The 22,555-nt window shown below is 41.4% G+C and overlaps 1 protein-coding gene across 1 annotated transcript in view; it reads right to left on the bottom strand.

Annotated features, from left to right (window-relative positions):
- Positions 1-12,249: 12,249 nt before the first annotated feature.
- The window catches only part of WDR72 (WD repeat domain 72), a 176,147-nt gene continuing 165,841 nt past the window's right edge, over positions 12,250-22,555 (bottom strand). The window contains exons 19-20 of the mRNA XM_074964768.1: positions 18,768-18,872; positions 12,250-12,386 (exon numbers count right to left, since the gene is read on the bottom strand). Coding sequence (XP_074820869.1) covers positions 12,331-12,386; positions 18,768-18,872 — 161 coding nt within the window. The 3' untranslated portion in view covers positions 12,250-12,330. The remainder of the gene's footprint in view (positions 12,387-18,767; positions 18,873-22,555) is intronic.

The following is a 22,555-nucleotide window of genomic DNA, read 5'->3' as shown; positions in this document are numbered from 1 at the left end:
GAGGAATTTTTTGACAATACAGTTATGGAGAAATAGCTACTTTCCACATTATATGGTCAAGGGGCAACTCTCAGAGTTATTTACATGCCTTCATCTTGTACATTCTAGGAATACAGAGCAGATGTCAGCAAAGAGTAGGTTGCTTTTGATGCTGCTTTTTTCAGAATAATGTAATAAAGCCAGCTCCCCATAGAAAAACATCCTTTAAAATAATTTGCTTTATATACCTTTACATATTGGTTTGCATTTTATTAATTAGTTTCAATAGGTTTCATTCAATTCATTGTGTGCTTTCCCAGAATACCTGTGCTATATTTCTATTTATATTCCTTATTATGTTAAAACTCCCATTTACTCTAAATACACTAGTGTAAAATCACTCTACTCTGCATTTTCCTTAGCATAACAGAGCTGAACATGGCCCATTATAGACTTTAATGGGAGTATAACCAGGCAGACTGTTTTGCCAGATGGATTAGTAATTTCAGGCTGCTTGTGTTCCCCCCTATGGCTCTTATTGCTCACAGCTATAGTCCAGCAAATCAAACAGGTTTTAGAAAGCCAGAAAAAAAAATCCTATTCTAGGCTATCACTTGAACCCTGTATCAACTCAGTGTAAAGTCCTCCTTACTCCACCCCCCACACCTTTTGCTAGTGGCTCCCATGTAGCTACTCTTATAGACTTTTTGCCTTCCTGCTGAGGTATCTGATTGGCCCACAGTCTCCATCCTTGCCTCATTATCTTCCCCTGAACACCTGAGCAAGGAGAGGGCAAGGACAAGCTAGAATTAACCCCCTGATTGCTGCTGACCTCTGAGAGCTTAGCCCAAGTAAAGGCTTGGTGAGGATTAGGGCTAAGACTGTCTAATGGAATAAAAATCTTATAATCTGGGGAGTCTGGTTGGTTAGAAGCTTGGGCTAGATCCTCAAAGGCACTTATGTGTGGCAGGGATCAGTGCTGCAGAGTTCCCACATTTCAGTTGCTTTTCACTGGACTATAGAATCATGCTCTCTGGCCCTTTCTATATTTAATTACTTATACCCCATGGAGAAGCTTTGACAGGCAAGACTGAGACACCCCCAGAATATCCCATAGCCCAGTGGTTAGGGCTCTCACATGAGAGGTAGGAAACCCAAGATCAACTCCCTTCTCTTCAGCAGAGGGGAGAATTGAACCCACATCCTAGACATGAGCCCTAGCCACTGGGCTCATATATAAGGGGGCCAACTGCCAGCCTTTTGGTGTGGCATTAGGTGTGCACTGAGAATACCTACCAAAGCCAGCTCCCATAGGTGAGATAGGTGGGGGAACACCCAGTCTGAGAACCGTGCTGGGGCTTAGGCATTAGATAGGCAGCCAGGTGCCTAGACTGAGGGAGCTGGGTGTGTGCTCACTAGCAGAAATGTAGTCCACCGATGGGAATTTAACAGTGAAGGTGCCTCAGTGGCATCTGCGCAGGAGTTTGGAGGATCTCAGTGGCACCTAAAATGGCAGTTAGACCTAAGTCCTTTTGGATCTAGCTATGGGCCTCTGCTACGGTCACTTTGCTCCACTGGAGCTTTGCAAGGAGATCTTAAAGTAGCTCTAAAGGGGCTGCTGAGGATTCCCCTAAGCCCCACAGCACAGTCCATGAAGGCATCAGAGGAAGACCCCAGAACTCCACAGCTGCTCTTACTGGTGCCAGGGTCAGGTACACATCCCCAGTAGGCTTAGGATCAAGGAAAACTAAATGTTGCTGAGATCCTTCTTTGCATCCCCACACTCACCTGCACCAGGCATAAGATCAGTACAGCTGAAGATTGTCCCGAAAGTCAGTGGGAGTCGAAGGTGCTTTGCACCTCAGAGGAGGTACTCAACACTTTGCAAAAATGGTTGCTCCCTATGCAGATAGCCACAAGCCAGTCCTCCTAGAATACTAGGTCTTAATAACTGTGAGATGTGCCATGCTACATATAATTGCCCTGCATGGATTTACCACAAGATCTCAGATTGTATCTTGGACATTGATGTCTCAGTAATTTGGCCATTTTAAATATATTTATTCCTGCAATGGGGACTGTTACTAAGGTAGTTTACTTCTATTTTATTTTTGCCTTATTACCATTTATTTGTAACTGTGATGGGGTGTCCACTCCACACAGGACTGCAAGGAGTTAAGGTAGCCAGGGAGGCCAATTAACTCCACAGGGTAGACCTGGAGGAGTCAGGGAGCAGAGAAGGAAGTGATTGCAAGAAGTGTGCAGGAACAGCCAGGTAAAGGGCTGCACCCTGAGGCTGCTGGGAAAGGGTGGACACTCCTACAAGAAGGGAAGCGTGTTTGGTGACTGCAGAATGTGTGGCTACAGTTACTCCTGGGGAAGAGGAAGGAGGCTTTGAGAACTGGCAGACCAAGAAAGAGAAGGGAACCAGTGGTAGGAAGCAACCCAGGGAAAGAGCAGTGAGGCTAGAGAGAGAAAGCTCAGACTGCTGAGGTGAGGGTCCCTGGGCTGGAACCTGGAGTGGAGAACAGGCCTGGGTTCCCCTGCCAGCTACTGAGGGAGTGGCACTATGGGACAATGAGAGGGATGATGAGGAAAAACTGCCTAAGACAGATGGGACACTGCTAGCCCAGAAGAGGGGGGACTACTGAGTGACCCAGCTGGAAGGCTGAGTCATGAAGAGGATATGGCGGTTCCTGGAATGAGAGAGACGCTGCAGGCCTGTGAGAGAGACAGAGTGCGAGTGTGCAAACTGTGGAAGGGGGTGTTGACCTCAGAGTGACCAAGAGAGGGCTCCAGACCAGTGGTGAGTGAAGAATCCCTGTGATAGTAAGTGACCCAGTCTCATTGAAACCAATGAAAGTTCTGCCACAGACTTTTTGATGAGAACAAAAGGAAGCTCAGAATGAATATGCTGAGAAAAGCAGGCATTTTTTGTCACATACAAAACAATCACTAAGGAAAGAAAGATTGGCAGTATAGCAGAACCAGGAAAAGAGTGAATCTGAGATGTATGCTTAGCTTTGGGGGTAGGCCAAAAAGATGGAATAATGTAGTGTTAAATGCTTCATTGGGTGAAAGGAGAATAAATAAGGAGCCAACAGTAGCAAAGTTTCTTTATGAAAAGAGTAGAGCAGTTTCCATGCTTTGGTCAGAGCAAGCCCCAAATTGAAATGTCTGAAACACATACAGGGGTAGTTTGAGAGGTGACTGGAGAGATGAGAGAAGCACTCTAGGAACTCTGCTACAAAAGGGACCATTAGAGTTGCATGTACAACATTACAAATACACCTTGTAACAAGAGTGATGCCCCACAGATATGACATATCTTTTGAATGTAAACTCGTGAAAATATTTAGTTGCACAAACACACAAGCAGATCAAGATAGCCATTCATCAGTTTATTAGCCAAATATGACAGGTAATGGATCAGCCTAAATCTTCCCAGGAATTTATTTATGAAAATGACTAAAGAACCTCTGTAACTTAATCACTTGTCACTGTAACTGTCTGACTGCCTGTTAATTGCTTGCGCGACTCCCAAATTGTCAGACCAAAAGACTATCCAGTGATTCATTGGGCTGTCACCCCACATAACTAAAGCAACAAATATAAGAAACTGTTCCTGGAATGAATCTTCACTTGTGGTGTCTTCTCTGATGTCTTCTCTCAGTACACAATCCATTAAAATCATTCAGCAACGTCTTAAACAACTCAATCCTCACTGTGGCAGATCTCAAGTTCCTAAAGTGCAGGTATACTCTGAGAAGTGACTAAAAATGGCACTGATTCAATATTTATTGCTTTTTCAGAGTCTCCGTATCCTATTTTCTCAAGTAAATAGGTGGCTTGTCTAATTCTAGGCCTACAAATTTTATCTATGTCTGGTATTTATATGGCTGCCTCCTTTACTGTGGTATTTAGGCACCTCACAATCTTTAATGTATCCCATGATAGAGATTAAGAACCCCCAAGAGGTGTATCTCCCTGAGAGGCAGAAGCTAGGTTGATGGGAGAATTGTCCCATTGATCTAGCACTGTCTACAAGGGGGCTTACTCAGTTACACTGTCGCATAGGGGTATGGAGCATTTATAAAGGCACCATTCTTTTTTTCTTGACCATTTCCATGACCATGGTCACACAGTGAATACTATTCCCCTCATGGGATTTATGACTGGACATATGCCGCTGTCCAGAACATTCATTATCAAATTTATAATTGCTTTTTCGGTGGTACTCTGCACAGCAGCCAGTTTGGGGACTGGAAAGCCCACCAGCTGCATGCTGAAATGGTAATGGAGTGTCCAACAACACACAGCGATTCTCTCCTATTTCCCAGCTGGATGTACTGCTAAAATATACCTGGCCAGATCAAGTTCAGTGCCAAGCTTCTGCACTGTGTAGCAGAGCAGGGGGCACCCAAGTGGGAGATACAGCTCCCTGAATCTATGCCCAGCCCCAACATGAGTTACAGTAACCCCAAGCCTGCCCTAACCTGCAGCAGCTGGCACTGCTCCCCAAAAGAATCAGTCAGCTGAGGATAGTTAGAGCCCAGTGGGCTCCAGCTATGCCTTATTGCTGTTCCCTGCAAGGGTCTGCTATGCCATTCAGCTATGTTGGGTCTATGAAGACTCCCCCCAACACACCAGGGGAATCACATTCAGAGCAGATAGGGCTGAATTCTGCCCCCTTTGCTTTGCTATGAACATGCAGCTAAGCAGATGTATACCTGTCTGCTTTAGCGAGCAGGCTACATTTAATACACCGTGCAGAGGGGCACCATCCTGGGAGAGCTCCAGCAGGAATTGTGCCCCAGTGCATCAGGAGGCTCTGAGGGCAGCATCCTAAATCTACCCCCCAGCTTCATTTTCTGGTGCCTTTTTTCATACTTAATTATTTGAATTGTGGTAATACCTAGCAGCCCCGGTCATAAACCAGAACCCCTTTGTGCTAGATGCACAAATGCAGAACAAAGACAGTTCCTGCCCCAAAGAGATTACAATCAAAGTCATTCCCAGTATAGGCTCTGCCACCAGTATTACTGGTAGCTGTTGTTCTTGCTACTCCAGCTGCTACTGAACTCAAAGCATTGAGGGAAGTAGCACAGATTCATCCACAGTAAAAGTCACTTGCCAAATAACCACCCTCCCACTCCACCATTTAAAAAAATTCTTTTCTATTCCAAGGAACTGGAAGTGAATGTGCTTTCCTGAGTTTGCCCATTCTGCTGCTCCTGTGTCTCTAGTCACCTGTGCAATGCCTGCTTTTATCCATCATGGCCTGAAAATGCTCCCACAAAGCCTCAATGAGGTTTCAGCTGATGCTGCAAGAGACAGAGGCTGTCACATGCTTAGTTTCACTGCTTCTCTTTCCAACCCTCTGTGCTCGCACCCAAAATAAACATGAGACAGCAGACAGTTCTACCCTATGTCAAGTTAATTGGATGTGGACCCTCACACTGGGCTTTACAGGATAATTTATACTATCTTCTATAAAGTACTATGCTTAGCAGAGCCCATAGAGCAAGAGTCCATGCTGTGCACCCAGTTATCTTTCCCTGTCCATCTTCTTTTTCTTTATCATGGACAACAACCTGCACAACCAACATACTCCTACCCCTAGCCTTTGCTATTTCATAGTCACCCCAAAGAGAAATAAAAGAAGGGAATGCCCTGCTAACTCTTCACCTGCTTTGATCCCCCAGAGAACCAGTCTTGTGCATGAAATCTAGCAAAGCAGAAAAATACTGGTGATTTAATGACCATGAACCAAATACAACAAAATGCACAGAGAACAAAATGTGATTTATATTCAAATTAATAGATATGATACATTGTCAGATACTGTAGAAAGCCTTTTAAATATAGCTATTGTGATGTCATATGCTGCTTCAAGATATATGCAATCATGCTGATATTAATCTTAAGATCAGCATTTTATGTCATGTCAACAAATATTCTTGAACAATGTGTTGTGGAATAAAGCTTCACTAAAAGCTGATGTGAATTTCAAGGCTTGAGTGTTGCTGCCATCTACATGGCAGGAAGACTATACACCAAAACAAACAACAGATGCATTGCATTTTCTGGGGAGATCTGTAGAGAGTCTGCCTGTCAAATTATATATGTTAGAGCTATGAAAATAAATTACATGCTTTTTACTATTTTGATACTGTACATGGGAAATCCACAGTGACATTTAGTACAAAGAGCAACTTACCAAAATCCCTAGGGTTCAGAAGTCTGCACATTATTTTGCAAGGTTTGAAGGATAAAGGAAAATAGAGTGAATTATATTTTGTTCACAATGTTCTTTATATTTTTGCTGAGTAACTGTAACAGGAAATCCACCCTTATAGCATTGAAAAAACTATCAGCCTTGTTTTGCATGGAACAGTAGTGGACATAGTAATGCTTAAATGTATTTATCATTGAGATGCTATTTTGCCTGCTTGTTTCCAGTGGAAATTTTTCCCAAGACGGGACAGCAGAATCCACTCCTAATTCTCCATGATTCTTCATGTAAACTCACAGTACAACCATCTCTGCTTTAGTTAAGCTTTTTAAAGGTACATAGATGAAAAACAGAGGTACAGCTGAAGTTTTATTCTCTAATTTGGACAACAATTTTGTTTACAACCTCATGCTGAAATCTTCCTGCAAACATTACTAAACTTGATAATCTTCTATAATCAGAAGTGATGTTTAATAAACTGCATTGCTTCATCTCGACTAACTGTATTGTTTATGCTTCTTGGCTGTCACATCTGCCCTACTATAGAAATGTTTGTGCAAAGCAGGTAATTGTGCAGGCATTTGGGAGTGCATCTGCACTTGCATACACTTGGCCTTTTTCAACAGGTGCCATTCAGAAGTGCAAAACTTATTGCATGTCTTAGTGAGAGAGGATCCCTGAGTCAGTCATTGGTTAAGCTTCATGTTGCAGCAGATTGGAAATTACTGCCCTTAAATTGAGGTTATGGATTTCGAAATTCACATGCTAATATTGGAGCTGTAGTAATAACGTTAGACTCTGCACATTCAGGCTCTAAAAACCAAAGCAAAACTATTATGAATATAAATGCTCTCATGATTTCTTAAAAATTTCATTGACTTGGCTATTGCCTTTCACAGGGAAAATCTACAGGAGGGGAAAAGGGGGGAGGATCAGCTCATGGAGTTTCTTCTGCTAACACAGGGGAAAGATGCATGACCCGTAAACTCAGCAAAAATCTTTGTCCTGTTTGAGAACCAGGCTTCTGTCTTCACAGATCTCAAATCAGTAGTAGCATAGAGAGCTGTCCCACTGTGGGGCTCTCTGGCCAATCCCTCAGACCTGGCAGCACAATGACCTCAAGCCCTGTGTTCCCACTGCCCCTCTCTCTCGAGTCTGCACTGTAACTGCCATACTCTTCCAAAGGGAGGCGAAAACACTATGGAGAGGTAATGCTGCTTATTCCATCGGAGACACCCTGCTGCACACTTCTTCTCTATATGCCCCACCCCCTGTGCTTGCAAAAGAGCTTTCAGAGGGCTGAGGTTTGAAAACATTGCACAGACCAATTACTCTTCCCCTTCTCTTTGCACACAACACCTTAGTTATGTGCACACTGCTTCCTGCTACCAACATAACTGGAGGGGAGCATCTGTGTAACACTGACAGACCCGGTCGTCGACGGGCGGGATCCAACTTGGGACCGCTGGAGCTTAGTGCATGTGTAAGGGGACTGTTGCCCCCTTACTAACATTCAGTGGGGGTGTTTTAGTTGCTAGCTCCCAGTACTAAAAAGGGAGAAGGGTTGATGGGGAATCGGGACCCTGAGACTGCCAGTCCCTAGGAGCAATGGGGAGAGGCCAATGCTCCAGGTCACCCTGAATGACAGGGCGGGCAGGCTAATCAGGGAGTCTGGAGGCCAGGGAGGTCCCGTCCTCTGTGTGAGCTGGATTTGCCTGGGTCAGACAGAGTGGGGCCGAGCTAAGGAGAAAGCAGGGGCCCAAGCTAAGCTGGGGAGCAGAGCTGTGGCAGATCCAGAGGGACCAGAAAAGCAGCCCAGAGAGAGCAGACCCTGTCCTGGGAGCAGAGCTGCAGCCCCAAAGCTAGAGGCACAGCCCAGAGAGAGCAGACTTGCCCTGGGAGCAGAGCTGCAGCAACCAGAGGCAGAGGGGCCAGAAAAGCAGCCCAGGAAGCAGGTCAGTGCTGGGAGCAGAGTCACAGAAGCAGCCTGCAGAGCAGACCTGTCCTGGGAGCAGAGCTGCAGCAACCAGAGGCAGAGGGGCCAAAGAAGCAGCCCAGGGAGCTGGAGGCAGAGCAGCAGCAGCAGTGCTGAGACAGAGTGGTGGAGCTGGGGCTGGAGCGGTCCGGAGCTGGGTGCGGTGAGCAGCTGGGGAGAGCGAGGGGGACCCTGGACAGCAGGCCCAGCACAGGGAGATGCCTCATCCAAGAGGCTCTGCAGGCCAGGCTTGGATCTTAACCCTGACAGGGCAGGGCGACACTGGGAAGAAGGGTCCTACCACTTAGAGCCTGCGAGCGTGTGGCCCCCACCAGAGCAAGTGTCCAACCCACAGCATCCCTGCAGCACAGCCAGGGCCTGAGAAGGAGGCCTGGGACTTACAAGGAACAGACTGTGAACTGTCCTGACGTTCCAGAGACACTGTTTGTGATGTTCCCTGCCACAGAGCGGGTTGATGTGTTTCCTTTAACCTTTCCCATTTTTCCTTATTCTTTTTAAAATTAATTGTTAATTAAATAACTTGCATTTGCTTTAAATTGTATGTAATGGTCAGTGGGTCAGAGAAGTGCCCAGTGCAGAGAAAGTACCCAAGGTGGGGACACCCTAGCCCCTGTCTTAGGTGACCACAGCAGGGTTGGGGGTCGAGCCCCCCAGGAATCCTGGGCTCAGCTTTGTTGGGGTTACGCGGACTCTGCCAGACAGGAGAGTAGAAGGGGAGTCCTCAAGGGCAGGGAGGCCACTGGGTAAAGGAAGTGGGAGCGAGGACTTGGATCCTTTTGCTAGCCCACTTCACCGGGGTAGTGCAGAAGCCAGGAAAGTTCCCCACAGTAGTGGGACTATTCCCCCATTTACATATTAGCCTCTATTGCATGAGCTAAAAGCCAACTGGCTGTTAGCTAAGGCTATAGAGCAGACTCATTCATTGCTTTCTCTCTCTCTCTAAGAGGTCTTGGTGACACTGGATGGGACAAAACACCACACGCAGGTGGTGCCTGGGTCACATCTGCACCTCTGAAAGCAGCAGACTTATTATTATTATTATTAAAATGTTTCCCTGGAACACTCAAACACAACAGCATTGTGCAAGTACATATAATCCTGAAATTTGAAACAATTGGTGTTCGTTTCACTTTTCAAGCTTAAAAATAAGTCAACAGCACATCAGAGATCAAACTGCTGAATTCTGGACTGTTAATAATATGGATCCTAATCCAAATATTGCAATGTTTGGATCTGAGAATTTGAAGCAGCCCATTAGAAGAGATAGGGGCCAGTTGCAAGATTCTGATCCATATCCACATTTGGACTGGAAATTCCAAGTTTCAAAAGGGTTCTTAGGACTGGAATTTTGGTTTGGACCCATCTCTAATTAAAAGTAAATTCTATTTTAAGGTATTTTTTAAAAATCATGCAATGGATTATGAGTAAAATTTTCAGAAAAATGCCCAAGTGACTTAAATTGCTAAGTCTCACTGACTTATGAAGATTTACTTATGAAAAATAATTGTAACTTTTGAAAATGGAACTTAGGCTCCTAGCTCACCTGGGCATTTTTGAAAATTTGATATAACTACAACCCTGATAAGGACACTAAACTATGACTTTCATCTTGATGGAGTCCCTTTAACTTAATACAATTGAAAAATACATTCGCAAACACCTTGTAACTTCCTTATAAAATCAAAATTATCTAATAAGTATCACTGCAAAGGTGCGCCAGATTGTATTAGAGTAGGGATGTTTTTCTTAGCCATTGTGGCTCATGTATACTGCTCGTAAATGCAGGATGTTAATGCATATTTCTGTATATAGTTGTAAATTGGTTGAGTAGGTACAAATATGTTGTCCTCAGCAAAAGTTGGTCTTCAGCCTCTGTTGGCATGCCTGGGTGTTTAAAAGGCATCCAAACACCATTTGGAAATACCCTCCAGGACAATAAATGTACCTAATAAAAAAGTTAATGCATTACCTTGCAGATACTTGCAATTATAATTAGCAAAAGTGAATAAACAATGGCATGCAGAAGCATGTGCCAAACACCAATCTTCACTGCAGAAAGCATTTCAAAGTGTTATCAGTATTGGCAGTCTGCTGGTATGCAGTGCTTTGTAGAATTAAAAGCAAGAAATCAAACATCATGTTCCACAAATGTAATTGTTACCACAACACTACAGGATGTTGTGGACAATACTAATTCATTGATCTATGCAACATCCTTTGACCCAGCAATGCTTTTTGGAAGAGAGAGACTACTACTTTGGTGGAAACAGTTTTTGGCCCAATTTGCAGCCTTTACATTGAAGAAGGGGATGAAGTGAGTAAGGCTTTGTCTACAGTACACTGCTTTTAGTGACACAGCCATGCCGCTACAGCCGAGCCACTAAAAGGCGTGCAGTGTAGCTGTTGTTTGTCGGCAGGAGAGAGCTCTCCCACAGACAAAAAACTTCCACCCCCAACGAGCGGCAGTAGCTTTGTTGGCAGGAGAGCGCTCCTGCCGACAAAGCGTTGTTCACACCATCGCTTTTCCTCGACAAAACTTGTCTTTTGGGGTTGTTGTGTTCTTTGTTTTTTTTTTTAACACCTCTGAACAACAAAAGTTGTGTCGTTCACTTGCCAGTGTAGACAAAGCCTAACTCTACTCAAGGGCAGTAATAGTTACAGAATTCAGAACTGGATCCTTAGATAGGGATGTGACTATGCAGCACAAAAAAAAGAAAAGAAAAGGATGATCCCATGATAAAAGGTGCACTAATACAACACATGAACATGGCTGCAATTCTCATAAAATGCCAAGATGATGCATTTTACAGAAGAAATGGAAATGTTGTTAGAAGGATCATGGCTTAAGCAATGCCTCTGAAAGCATCGCTACCTACAGAAGCAAAATATCAAGATCTGGGCTTCTGCTTACAGAAATAAGCGACAGCCATTAAGAATAGAGGGTGGTGAAGGCAAGAATAGGGCCTAGTGCTCACTCACATTTGGATTACTGTCTGCCATCTGTGAAATTGCATATAACATATTTTGCTAGGCGTAGTTATAAATTAATCAAGTTTTACATTCTCACTGTTTGCTTTTCTGCTTGTATCATAAACACTGAGAGGTAGATTAACCCTGGATTTTTCTCAGCTGACGATATGGGTCATATCCTGCTTTCAATTACACCTGTGTAAATTTGGAATAAAGTCTAGTGAAGTCGGTGAAGTTACTCCAGAATAAGTGAGCAGAATGTGGCCCACATTGCACAAGATCCAGACAAGACTCAAGACAGGATCCAAGGATAAGCATGTAGGAGTGTGAAGTCTGTGTTTTATCTATAACTGCACTGCAAATACATATTGAAATTCCTCATACTGAGGAATGTGAACAGCACCTGTACACACTGCATCATTTCAGCAGTGGATGCTAGATTAATGGACAGCTTTCTCCAAATTTCATATTGACATCGACATGTACACATACACATTTTTTCCTTGTATTGATATCTGCAGAATCACTTACCTACAATGCAATCACACACATTAATTTTTAATTTGCAGTTTAATTAAATGCTTAATTGTTTTTTCTTTACATTCAGGCAAACATTGATGCACAAGTTGTTTTAAATATATTTGGTCTTCCCCATGTTGAAATGTTATCAGTAATAAATGTAGTTTAGTAACAAGACAGAACATTTAACATTAATTTAAATCTTCAAATTTATGTCAAATGTAATATTTACCAGATAGAGTTACCATAATACTTCTAAAGTAAATTTTAATAATAATGACAAAATATCTCTGTCTTGAGATTCCTTCTGTTAGTGGAAACACATCTCAAGAACAAGGAATCATTTAATGTTGCATATGTTAACAAAAATCTAGATTATATTCAATCAATGTGACTCTACTGAAGGGCTGTCATTGTACATGGAACCAATAACTGAGAAGAGAAAAGTAGATGATATGAAAGATATTTTTGAAAATTAATTGTGAAAGGTATATTGATACAAGAAACATTCAGTTTATGTTATTTATCAAAACACATTAAAGAAAATCATTGTCCTATGAAAGAGTCCTGTATTTTCAGTTCCTCTGCTATACTTGACCACCTTCTAGTTTCATTGAAGGAACAGGCTTATCTAACACACCTTGCAGGAACACACCTTGGACATCCAAGGATGCTGTTTCATCTCATCTGGAAAACAAATGTATTCATTTCACTTTGGAACATTCTGTGGTGTAATTAATAGGCACGGCTTCACTTGTTTAAAAGAGTTCATTACAAATCACTTTATAAAATGATAAAAACTCTCAACACTATTTGTAGTGAAATTAAGCTATGCATCAACATTATGCTAGTATTCAAGTATACCGCAATCTACAACCACAAAATATTTTACCCCCTCAAAGAGCAACATCACAAAAAGCAACATGGAAGTCAAATTGGCTTGAGAGTGCATATGTATCTCCTTAAAGCAATTCAACACAAATTTTCTTTAGATGTGCAAAACTTCCCAATTTTGGAAGGAGACAGCTAATTTGTGTTAGACGCTAACAGATTATTTGCATTTTCACTTCACTTGCAGATGGAATGCATGATTCTCTCAGCTGGACTTATTGTAGAATAAGTGGAAAGAGGAGTAATAATGTTGTTCAGGTATGAGATCTTAGTCCTGTCACAATTTATCAAGAGTCTACAGAAATGGGAATTAGCCAATCAATCAAATTTTTAGTCGCATAAATTTTCCTAGCTGATGTATGATAATACTTATAGCCTAAACTTAAAATATATCGTGTATTGGGTATTTTATAAGCCACTGTTTAAGTGGATGCAATGAAGAGATAAGGTAAGAATAGAGAGAAAGAGATAAAAGCAGTCTTTTGCAGTTCTAATAATTACAGCCAAAAATCCAGGAGATTTGATTCATTAAAAGTAGATATCAATTTATATTTGTATAGATATAAAACATTTTTTCATACCACACTATGCAGTCATCTTGATTTACTCTCTAATTTCATATGAAAAAAAAATAGAATAATAATTTGATACTTTGAACCTGAATGCTAAATGGTACATGGTATATTTTAATACTATCATACAGTATGATAAAATGTTTATAAAGTTTTATTTAACACAGACCATGAGCAGTATGTGTTATCTGTGGTTATGATTAATGGGTTGTCCACACATTCCACATTCTTTCTGCTTCATGCATCATCAGCAATTGCTAACATTCCATTCCTGAATCTGTCCTTGTTTAGTTACCCTTTTATATTTTTTTGCTGTGATATTGGTACCTGAGCCAGAAAAAGAAAAAAAAAAAGCCTTGATTTTTCATAAGGTGCTCTATAGTTGTGAAATTTAATGGAAAACCTCGATTTGAGTATCAAGTTCCAACAACAGGATATTGATCCACAGATATAAGTGGTACTGCACTGATCTAGATAACATACCTTAGAGCTGCATACACTGGAGAGTGTTAATCAGGTATTCTAAAGGGTGATTATAACCCGTCTCTTAACAACACAGTCACACTCAGTGCTGCATATTCATGGCTCTCAGGTGCACTTGGCCAATTGGAATCTTTCTTTTTTGATTCATTTTCCCACTTAGTGTAGTGCTATATCTCACAGATGAAATCTCAGGGGGGGCCACAGATTGTTCTCCCCCACATTTGTGCTCAGGATTTTCTAGTACATGAAACTAAGCAAGGTGTGAAACTATGGGGATTTTTCACTAGTGTCTGATATACAAGCAGAATTTTATTCTGTCCAGGCTAGTCAGAGAATGAGGGGCAAAATATTTAGAAGCAATGTTTTCTGTGTGAAGTGACAGGAGGGATTTAAGATGCACAAATGAATGTTCTTGGCTTAACCAAAGAGGTACTGATAGACTTTTGAAGGCCTTTTTAGGGGTGGGTACGGGAGCCTGGTCCCACCCTCCACCCCACTCCAATCCAGGGCCCAGTGATAGGCAGTTAAGCCCTGTGCCTTGAGGTGCTATGCAGCTGCCTCTCTGGATCACTTCGTGCCAATACCTCCTCTTCCCACAGGATAAAGTAAATAACTGAACATACAAACTAAGTTTCTAAAACCTTCAGAAGTCACCAGTCCCTCCTTTGCACGCTTGCTCAGTTCAGTATCACCAGGCCTCAGGCAACAGGAGCTCCTGTGGGACTTCCTTCCCAGGAATTCAGAGTGCACGTCAGCTACTTCCCTTATCTGCCTGCCACTGAGCTACTCTGCTTCCCTTGTTAAGCTCTTCCTCCAGCTTGTGCAGGCTTTGAGGGTGTGGTGGGGCAGGACTGCCTGGGCCCAGAGGACCTCCTTAATCCATTCTTCTCCTGCATAGTGTTTGTATACTCCATTACACCCACACAGGGGAGAAAATGCTCTGCTAGTTTCAACCTCCAGCTTCTTACTCACTCTTCTATTGGAGGAGTGTGATATGTCCCCACTACCCCTGGAAATACCTGGGTTTCTATCTGCTTACCTGATGAATATGGCAAGATTTGTGGTGGGAGGTCCAAAGTCGGCAAGGGACATTTATGCCAATGTGCATTCCCTATATTCTTCCACCTGGCCCCGCTTATCCCTAGACAACACTGATCCTGCATGAGCCAGGCTTTCGGGGCTCCATTACTGGGTCTGTGCTAAAGGGCAGCACAGAAGGCAAAGAAATCTCAGGGTGCATTAATCTGTGCTGCTTTCCCTCCATGTTTCAGTGGGTAAAATTCAAAGAATCTTTGTCTGGTCCCCTCCAGCTTCATGGGGCTAGACCTCCATAATGCTCCCAAGAGACTTCTGCATGGGTGGTGGGGGAATCATGCCTGCAGTGGTACTCCTCCCTGGACAGGAAAGGTACCTAGGCTCCCTATGAGAGAAAGCATAGTCTAGTGCTCAGGAGTAGGAGTCCGGACATCTGGGTTCTATTCCCAGCTGTGCCACAGACTTAGTGCATTAACTTGGGCAAGTCACTTAACACCTCTGTGTTGCAGTTTCCCAACCTGGAAAATGTGGTGGTAACCCCTATCTCAGAGGGGCATTGTGAGGGTCTGTTAAGATTTGTAAAGTGTTTTGATATGCCTAGATAACCAGGTCTATAAACACAGTGTTGACATTATTTGATTATTTTGTTACAGGCCAAAGCAGGGACAAGTTTGAAGAGCCATGGCTTTGCATGTTAGAGAGAAGTAGTCTTCAGTATGTAGGAAACTGGAGGACACAAACCTAGTATTAGACATCTGGGATAGAAGTCCAGCATTTCCTCTGTATGAGGGAGGATACAAACATGAGCCACTATCTCAGATAATGGCAGCTTGTAGGTACATGCAAGAGAGCATCTAAAATCCAGTATGCCCGGCAAGAAACCCTAGTCTGATATTTACCTGTGTCTGGTGCAGGTGAAAAATGTTTACTAATGAATTATCCAAGAGGAAAGTGCAGGCTGAGGGGTTCTATTACCTGTCGGAGACTAGTCGTACCATATTATAAACACTGAAAATTATAGGTAAATCCCAGATTAGTTTCTTGGCTTGTCTAATGGATTCCTGCTATTCACCAGGTTATATGCCCTTTTCTGTGATTGCTTGAGGCCAAATCTGCAGCAGTGGGAGGAAGTGTATGTGTGTGGAACATCAGGAAGGCCAAAACCAAAATAAGTAAATAAATGGTGTAAGATTGTAGAGAATTAAAATCAGTTTGAAAATTACTCTGAATCTATTATCGGGGTCATCAAAAGACAAATGACACAGTCACATCTATTAGTAGGGGTTCTGCACCTCTGTAACCCATACTGGCTCCAATAAAATATAATAAAGTACCTTTCTAAGAATACTTATAGAGCTCTTTGAAGATGCACTGTAATACTTTCACCCTACCTTCATCAAAAGAGACGGTAAAGTCAATATACTCCTTACTGGTATTTCTGTGGGAAATGCAGCATATGACAAAGTACTGTACGCAAAATACAAACAACTCTACAAACATATATAGGTCACTTTTTAATAAAAGCTTAGGTGAAGCTTCTAAGTTTTCCCAGGCTTTGAATTCATGGGACACAGATTCTGAAGTTGTAGATTTCATCAAGTCAAATGCTGACATCCTTCATGCTCTAAAATAGTAAATAAAATACACTACAAAGTAAAAACATGTGACAAAGACTAAAGAAAATAGTAACCAACTAAATGTTATGTTACTGTTTGAATGTTTGCCTACAAAAAAGTAAGTGGTAAGCTTCAAGCATTCTATCACCAAAATCTTTCTTTTCAAACAAATGCTTCTGTCAGAAGTGTCTTAATTTCTTATCACAGAATTTCATCCACACAAGGAGTAATAAATAATTCATGTTGCTGGCTCTTTGTTGTGTGTCCCTGAACTGCACAGAGCTGGAAGGCTGACAGCTGTGTCAGGACAAGCACCAAAGATCTGACATGACAAGTGACTAACAAGTTTCTTTCAGTCTATAGTGAAAGAAGACAATGGCACAAAGTGCAAAAACGAAATCCTGAAACAAAATGAAACTGTTTCTTTCTCTTTACCTAAGTGTTTGCTATGAGCTTATTTCCGACCCATAACCTCTGGTCATTTTATAGTACTGCCCAGCCCCCTTTACTCCTCACATTCGCCTGGCCATTTACGCCTGTCCACGGATCAATATGAGCAATTCTTGGAGAAATACGATGTCTCCATGACAACCAAGCCACAAATTCTCAGTGGAAAGCAGTGAGACCAGTAGTGAACTCTCCAGAGATTTTCAGACCTACAAGGCAAGATGTCTTAAAATGCAGGAATGGGCAGAGAGAAAAGCCAGAGTAATTCATGGTTTATTAGCAGTTTAATGATGTCAGATGGACAGAATGAAACTCAGTTTTTAAGTTTAGATTCTTTATCAACACACATTTTTCCCAATCAATATTCACCGCTGGACAGTTTTACATCCTTTTCTTTATTTCACACACACATAAGGTATGCAGAACTATATATTCTACACTCCCATACAGTGCCATACGCATTCAGTCACCCAAAATAACTTAAAGGAAGGTTAAAATTAATATCTTTAGGCAGAGGGAGCCCTAAATTAATTCTCACCTGAACCAGTTATGACTATTAACCTTTAATTAATTCTTTCTAACTTCTGTCCAAAACAGATAAAAAATGAGGCTATCCGTTTATCTGTAACAGTTCTAGAAAGGTTTATGGACAGTTCCTGAAGGGCATAAGCCTTAAAGTATGGTACCATCGATGGTTTGGTGTAACTGAAGTATGGAATTAAACGTGTCTCCCTACCCTGGTACCTATTATTTTTAAAACCAATGCTGCATTTTGCTGCAAAGTAGTGAGACCAAGCCAAAATGGTTTGAAAATAGGTGCAGATTTACAATTCACTGATTTCACTTATTCTAAAATATACCATTGCTCTTTTCTGTGGAAAAAATGAAAAGGAAACATAGTTCAAATCAGGTACATGACAGCAGTTCAACTCCCAAGGAATCTTGAAGGAGTGGAGTGCACTGAAATATAATCCCATAGCCATGGGTCCTATCTGGGTTCTGAGATGACTTAGGGGACCTGACATGGATTTCAGACTGCACCCTTTCACTGAAAATTAAATCTCAGCAGCGCTCCTTGGGGAAGGATCAGGGGACTGTTGGCAGCTGCCCCCTGTCAGTGCAGGCTGCAAGATTTGGAAATCTCTTAACTAAGCTGACAGGCCGCAGAGAGGATGAATCAAAAATATGATACACGGATCAGCACACAAAGATGCAAGAGGGTACACAGAAACCAGATAAAGCAGGAAAGGAAAATATCAAGTGAAAAAAAGACGTTTAACTCTTTCACTAAGGGATACTGTGTGCATGTTACCTACATGTTGGTATGTGGGCCAGACCCACACCTTGCTTACCTTTTTTTTATTTAATTACACATTATGTTTTTAATCAGCTACAATAATATGCACTTTAAATGTAATTGCTCTCCCTTCAGATTCAATTAATAAGGTTCTCACATATACCATACATAGATAGAGAAATAAGCAACATTAAGACAAATCCCATAGCCACTAGAAGGGGATGCACCTTATGTACATCACTGCAATTAATCATTTCAATGTTAAAAATCATTAATTGAACTAACTACTGTGAATTGATTTGAAAAAGGAATCAGGTTATAACACTGTCAATTTGCTTTTCTCCAGACCTACAGCATCTGAACGGCTGCTTTATATTCAGCTATAGTAGGGACAATCCTTCTAATTTTTCATAATCTTACTCTACCTTCAAAGGGTCAGACACTGTACATATATTAACTAAGCAGTTTAGTCCAAAACTAATGATAATGAACTAGTAGTGTCAGTTTTCTTTTTGGTCATAAAGCCTTTATCCTTTCTAGGACTTGAATGCTTGATGAAAGAGGAAAGGATAACAGCTCCACACTATGACCCCAGGAGGTGGCCATTAATTTGACATTGCAGCTGCTAAAAAGGAAGGAGCATTACAATGTGTTTTATTTGATTGGCTCAAAAGCTGTGTCATATTTATCATTTGATACTCAGTGACTATCTTTAAAGGGCTCTCACCTGGACTCTCAGACTCTTCCAAGACACATCGGTCAGGCATATACTCAACTCCTTGGAAGTTTGCTGAGTTTGAGCAGCTGTCATGCTTGCCCACACTGACTGCAGCTATAAAGAAGGAAAAATAGGATAGAAACTTGTAATATATTCACAAATAAAACACTTTTCTTCTTTGTTACAGTTATTTCAACATTGAGGTCATTCTTTGCAAACAAATAATAAATTAAAAAAATAAAACAGAACCTCTTAAATATTTATTTGGCAGGCACATAACAGTTAAACTCCATAGATGTGACTTTTTTGGGAGAGAAGTTTGAGGGATCAGCTTAAATGTGATCTCTTTGTAGTGAAAAACTTATTCGTTTTCCTTGCATAAGCCTGAAACAGTAAAGTAAATTAGTAGCCCAACAAAATGCTTCCTTGCTCCACCAAAAGAAACTGGTAAATGGAGTAAACAATCAATTAGAAGGTCTTGTAAATATTGGAGTCACACACTGGAGAGCGGAATTGTGTTTTATTTTGGTCTACATTAATATTTTTTTAAAATGTGCTACATAAGACACCTGAACTGTGATGCTGATATTTTACAATATTTATATTGTAACAGCATAAAAAGGAAACTGAATTGTAGTTTGGAGATTATCTAATTAGGAAAACATATCTTTCGTATCTAACTGGTGAATATTTGTGATTCTGAAGATAAGAAACTACACTCAATGAGATCTGAATTTTAAAATTTATTTATATACAATTTACCTGCATATTCACACAGATCCAATGAAAGTTTTTCTATACAGCAAATAAGCAAGAACTCTGCCCTGACAGTCACTGTCTTTGTCACAGCAAGTAAATGTTTCTGTATCATCTCTGCCCCAAGCCTTTGCTGATCAGAAAACATATATTGGTAAAAAAGGATGATTACATAGTTAATGTAAAACTGTTGCACATTATTTCATAGAACATACACAGTTCAGACGGACTTAGATCAAGCCTTAAGTCCTCAGACCTTACTTTCATTGGTAACACTAGTAACTGGACTTGAATTTTTTCTTAATTGTACAACTAATTTAGGTCCTAATCCTGCAAATTGATTAATGCAGGTGGACCCTTGCACCTGCATGCAGCCCCAAAGTAGGGACTCTTCACAGACACCCTTAGGATCAGTTTTCAGGATCAGGGTTGTGGTCATGGCTGTGTGCCAGTCACCTTTTGCTGAATTTTGCAAAGGTGAGTATGTGATATAAAAAGGGAATCCTCTCCAAGTAAACTTCAATGGACAGTCCCCAATGTTAAAAGAAATCAAGTTTCTGCTCATTTCAAAAGAAACTGGTCCACATGAGATACATTTTTTGTGTGTGTGCTTGCACAGCACCTAGCATAATGGGGTCCTGGTCCCTGAATGGGACTCCTACCTGCTGCAATGATACAAATTATAAATAATAATAATGACCATACTAATGCCCTGCATTTTCCATCAGTCTATAACTTTTGGACCCAATCCTGCAATCAGCTCTATTAGTGTGGACCTCTGCATCCACATGGAGCCCAACTGAAGCCAAGAGTGCTCTAGATCTAATCCAGGATTGGGGGCCTTATGTAAATAATATAATAACGAAATATCTGATAATATAAAACCTTCCACCTGAAAAAAAATTAACTTTCTCAATGAACTGAACGTCTAGGGCAGCGCCAAGATAGCAACCTATCAGTGTACAGCAACTTGCACAATGAAGAAGGGGCCAAGGACACCAGGAAAACTTCTAATCTTACAAAAGGGTGTGTGGAATTATTAACATCCACACAAAGAAGAACTTTGTTTTTTCAGGTGCCTCTGAAAAAGCCGACAAAATGAACTGCATGGAATTCAGTGTATCTATACCAGAGAGTAAAGAAAGGGCTGAGAAAGGGGAAGAATAGTCAATAATGAATAATGAATTGTTCACACAATGTCTTGTACACATGCACCAGAGGTAATTTGCAGGGGTGGGGGGGAATTCACCCCTGTGCAGAGAGGGCCAGGGTAAGGTCTATGCATCATGTCAGTCTCACTTAAGGTCTCAAACTGAAGGGTGTATAGGCCACTAGCTAGCCCTCTGAACAGGTTTAAACACCAATTGTCAAACATTCACAAGAACAAAAACCTCTTTGAGTGGATATTCAAAATAGCAAATTGGAGAGAGGTGCAAACTGTCAAACCATTCTGAATTCATACAAAAGTTCATAGATGCTATATTTTTGCAGAATTCAACCTGCATGATTTCTGACTGAAATACATAATTTCCCTCAGAAACATTATGCCAAAACCTGTATTTTACCGGCATATATTTAAAAAATTCCAAATGTTCACATTTTGATAACATTGCTAATTATTTGAAATGAAAGCATTAGCTTTTTGATGCTTTTGTCTTAACTACTTTCATGAAGTAAGAAATAAAGGAGTATAATGATAAATTGTTGCATGCATGTTTTGTTTTGTTATCCTAAACATGTAAGTGTTTTTCAACTCCACTAATTGGGAATAGAGCAAGTAGTTGTGAGGAGTAGGATTCCTTGAACTGTGCACAAGAAATACTTGTTCAGAAAAAAATAATCAGAAATATAAGCTTACATGCTGGATTTTGAAAGAAAAGTTTTTTGTGCCAAAAGTACTGGAGTATTTTTCTAAAACAGCCTATCCTATTAAATATCCTGGACTCTACTGAGGCAAGTGATAGATTTGTTTGACAAGGAAGGTGAGATAATAACTTTTGTTGGACCAACTTCTTTCCAGCTTACACAGAGCTCTTCTTCAGGTCTGGGAAACTACGGGTATGTCTATACAGCCGACGTTAAATTGCTGCCCCGGCATCGCTTTAACTTGGGTGTGTAGCCATGGCTCCAGCGCTGTAATAAAATCACCTCTGCATGGGAATAGCCTCCAGTGCTGGGAGTGCCACTCCCAGCCCTGTAGCACTGCTTACACTGCCACTTTACAGTGCTGAAACATGAGTCGCTCAGGGGTGTGTTTTTCCACACCCCGGGCGAAACAAGTTTCAACGCTGTAAGTGGCAGTCTACACTACAAAATTAAATTGACCTAACTTATGTCAGCATACAGCCGTAGCAGTAATTAAATCACTTGTGCATGTCTACATTTTGCTCCATGTTGGTGGTGTGCATACCAACCAGGAGTGCTTGTACTGTCAATGTGGGGCACTGCGGGATGGTTTCTGAAAGCCAGTATCGGTAGATGTGAGCAGTGCAGTGCCTACATTGACACTTCATCGACCAACTACATTCACATTAACTCTACACCTCTTATGGAGGTAGAGTTATTAAGTCAGCATAGTGAGGCAGTTACATTGGCAGGAGTGAAATTTTAGTGTAGACACTTACATAGTTAGGTCAGTATAAGCTGTCTTGCGTCGATCTAACTGTAGTGTAGACCAGGCCTGAGTAAGAGCTCTGTGTAAGCTTGAAAGCTTGTCTCTCTCTCACCCACCAAAGTTGGTCCAATAAAAGATATTTCCTCACCCACCTTGTTTCTCTAATATCCTGAGACTCACATGGCTACAACAATACTGTATATATAGACTGGGTTGTTAGTTATACACATGTGAATCTGAAAGTCAGAGCTGCTCAGAAGAAGAGCATTAGGAAAGTTTCAAATACAGAATATTGCGGTGACAAGGGAAACTCTCACAACAACTGCCTCACAGCAGAGAAAGAAAAAAATCCCCTCCCCTCAAAAAAGTATAACGACCACTAATTCTGGCCCATCCTCAAATCCTAATGGGTTCCTGGTGCAGTTCA

Source organism: Natator depressus, chromosome 10 (genome assembly GCF_965152275.1).
Source record: "Natator depressus isolate rNatDep1 chromosome 10, rNatDep2.hap1, whole genome shotgun sequence".
Taxonomy (NCBI): Eukaryota; Metazoa; Chordata; order Testudines; family Cheloniidae; genus Natator; species Natator depressus.
The sequence above is the reverse complement of the archived record's forward strand: the minus strand, read 5'-3'. Positions and strand labels throughout refer to the sequence as shown.